The sequence below is a fragment of the Ixodes scapularis genome, unplaced genomic scaffold (assembly GCF_016920785.2).
Source record: "Ixodes scapularis isolate PalLabHiFi unplaced genomic scaffold, ASM1692078v2 PGA_scaffold10__122_contigs__length_95168666, whole genome shotgun sequence".
Lineage (NCBI taxonomy): Eukaryota > Metazoa > Arthropoda > Arachnida > Ixodida > Ixodidae > Ixodes > Ixodes scapularis.
Genome location: NW_024609836.1, coordinates 66,160,902 through 66,163,039, shown reverse-complemented (window position 1 = coordinate 66,163,039; position 2,138 = coordinate 66,160,902). Strand labels below are relative to the sequence as shown.

The 2,138-nt window shown below is 49.7% G+C and overlaps 1 protein-coding gene across 1 annotated transcript; it reads right to left on the bottom strand.

Annotated features, from left to right (window-relative positions):
• Window positions 1-529: 529 nt before the first annotated feature.
• LOC115331892 lies at window positions 530-1,195 on the bottom strand. The gene has a single exon (XM_029994156.2). The coding sequence runs from the start codon at window positions 1,193-1,195 to the stop codon at window positions 530-532; it is 666 nt and encodes a 221-aa protein (XP_029850016.2).
• Window positions 1,196-2,138: the final 943 nt, after the last annotated feature.

The window sequence follows — 2,138 nt, the reverse complement described above, 5'->3', positions numbered from 1 at the left end:
CATGTAACATCTACATGTGTGTAGGCGTTGTAAAATAACATCTACACCGTGGTATGGAACTACAGTCTCAAGAAGCCGAATGGTTGGGCATTCCGCGCGTACAGGCCTCGGAGCTCGAGATAGCATCTGCGTCGTGTGCTAGGAACATGGTTATTCGAAACGTTCAATTGAAACTGAAGATAGCGAAGATCTCTGTTACCTCGATACGGCTACGTGAAAGTGCTTCGCTTATCACGTTGGTCGTAGCTACCAAGTGCGGGAGGTGCGCTGAGACTCTGACCGAGTTTCATTTCATTTCATTTCATTTATTTGGCTCAGGAGAGTCGGGAGTACAGCAGAAAGGCCGAAGGCCCATACCAGTTGGTCTGCCAACACCCAAACTAAAGGGGGGGGGGGGGGGGGGGAGAGGGGAAAGCAAAAGCAACAAAATACTTTTGACAAATACAAGTTAAAAAAAAAAACCAAGACAACAACAATTAGATACTTGCACAAAGGCTATGTGAGCGAATGACGGAGATGGCTAGTTACTCTATGGCAGAAGTCCTTCACTTCGTGCCGTGGGTGGGCACAGGGTGAAGCTAGGTGGCAATGATCGCCAGTGCGTCACAGTCCTCACAACAAAAGACTGGCGATGCCTCTCAGTTCTGGCTAAGATAGGCTGCAATGAACCGGTCCGATTTTTCCTTAAAGGGATCACAACGCCAGACTGGCTTGAGTTCAGAATCAAAAGGTTGGTCAGCAGTCGTAGGGAGGCCACCTCTCGCCGTAAGGCAAGTGGGTTCCACCCAACAGCTTGCAGTAAATCGGCCGTTCGCATTTCCCGGTAACGTGCTATGCGTGTGTCGCGCCGCCTAACCAAGGTGGCGTAGGCGGCCCGACGCTGGACGCTCTCCAGCGCCGCTACAAGGTGTTCCTGGTGGGGGCTCCATATGGGGCAGCAATACTCAAGTTGAGGAAGCACAAGTGCAGTGAAGAGATGTCTTAAGGTCTCGGGTCCAGCCCCCTTGGTTACACGGAGACAAAATCCGAGCTGCCGACGCGCCCTCGAAAGTACCTCTCCAACGTGAGCGGAGAAACGTAGCTGGGCGTCCAGGGTGACACCCAACAGCTTTGCGCTTGATGTCCACCTGAGGGCAACACCATCAAGGCAAAGACTAGGAGGGGCCAGGGGTTGCCGGGCGCAGGATATCACCATAGCCGAGCACTTGGCAACATTTAGAGGGAGCCTGTTCTCAGAGGACCAAACAGACACTGCATCAAGGTCATGTTGGAGCTGCTGTTGGTGAGCAAGGCTAGAGATCGGGTGCAGAAGAGTGACATCATCTGCATAAAGCAGGGGCTTGCAGTACAGGGATGTAACAATGTCATTGATGTAGACGTTGAAAAGTGTGGGTCCAAGCACACTGCCCTGAGGAACACCGGACAAGACCCCAACTGTATCAGACACTGAACCACGGAACACAACGCGCTGAGTTCGCTCACATAGAAAGTCTGTCAACCAGTTGAGGAGTTCGCCACGAGTTGGGCGCCTATTAGGACGCAGACGAGTTGAACATGATCACTGTTCTTTTTCAGTTACTTAGGTACGACGGGAGACAGACGTTTAAGCGTTCCGACACGTTATTCCCGGTGCCTACCGTGTTTTCAACCTGATTGACGCGTGAGACGTAGCAATACTTTTAATCAATTTCCAAGGCGATCAGAAAGCTCCAGTGCAACAGCTCCACGTTGGACGACACCTCAGCGAGCTAAAAGTCTGTGAAAACGACAGTTTTTTTTTTTTTTTTTTTGTTTCGTTTGAAAGGCCTCCAGCGTCTGCGGGGAAACTGTCACAACATGTCGTCTGGGTTCAAACAAATACTCTTCAAACAAATCGTTGCTAAGGGCGTTGCTATGGGCTAATGCATGGAGGCTCCACATGAGGCTAGATTTTTGCTTACAAGTAAGTCAATAATTTTTTGTAAGCAATCTAACTTCTTGATATCTAATTATGATGTTCTTGTCGTCTCTGTGTCGATATTGCAACGAGGAAAACCATTTCTAAAGTACGACACTCCGCTTTGCTTTGATAGCAGACGACACAATACATTTGCTGCCCTAACTCTGTTGCAGCGGGCGTCTTTATTGAATTGCTTCTG

Excerpts from the sequence above, each read along its gene's own strand:
- LOC115331892 (XM_029994156.2), bottom strand. The coding sequence starts at position 1,195 with ATGGTGATATCCTGCGCCCGGCAACCCCTGGCCCCTCCTAGTCTTTGC.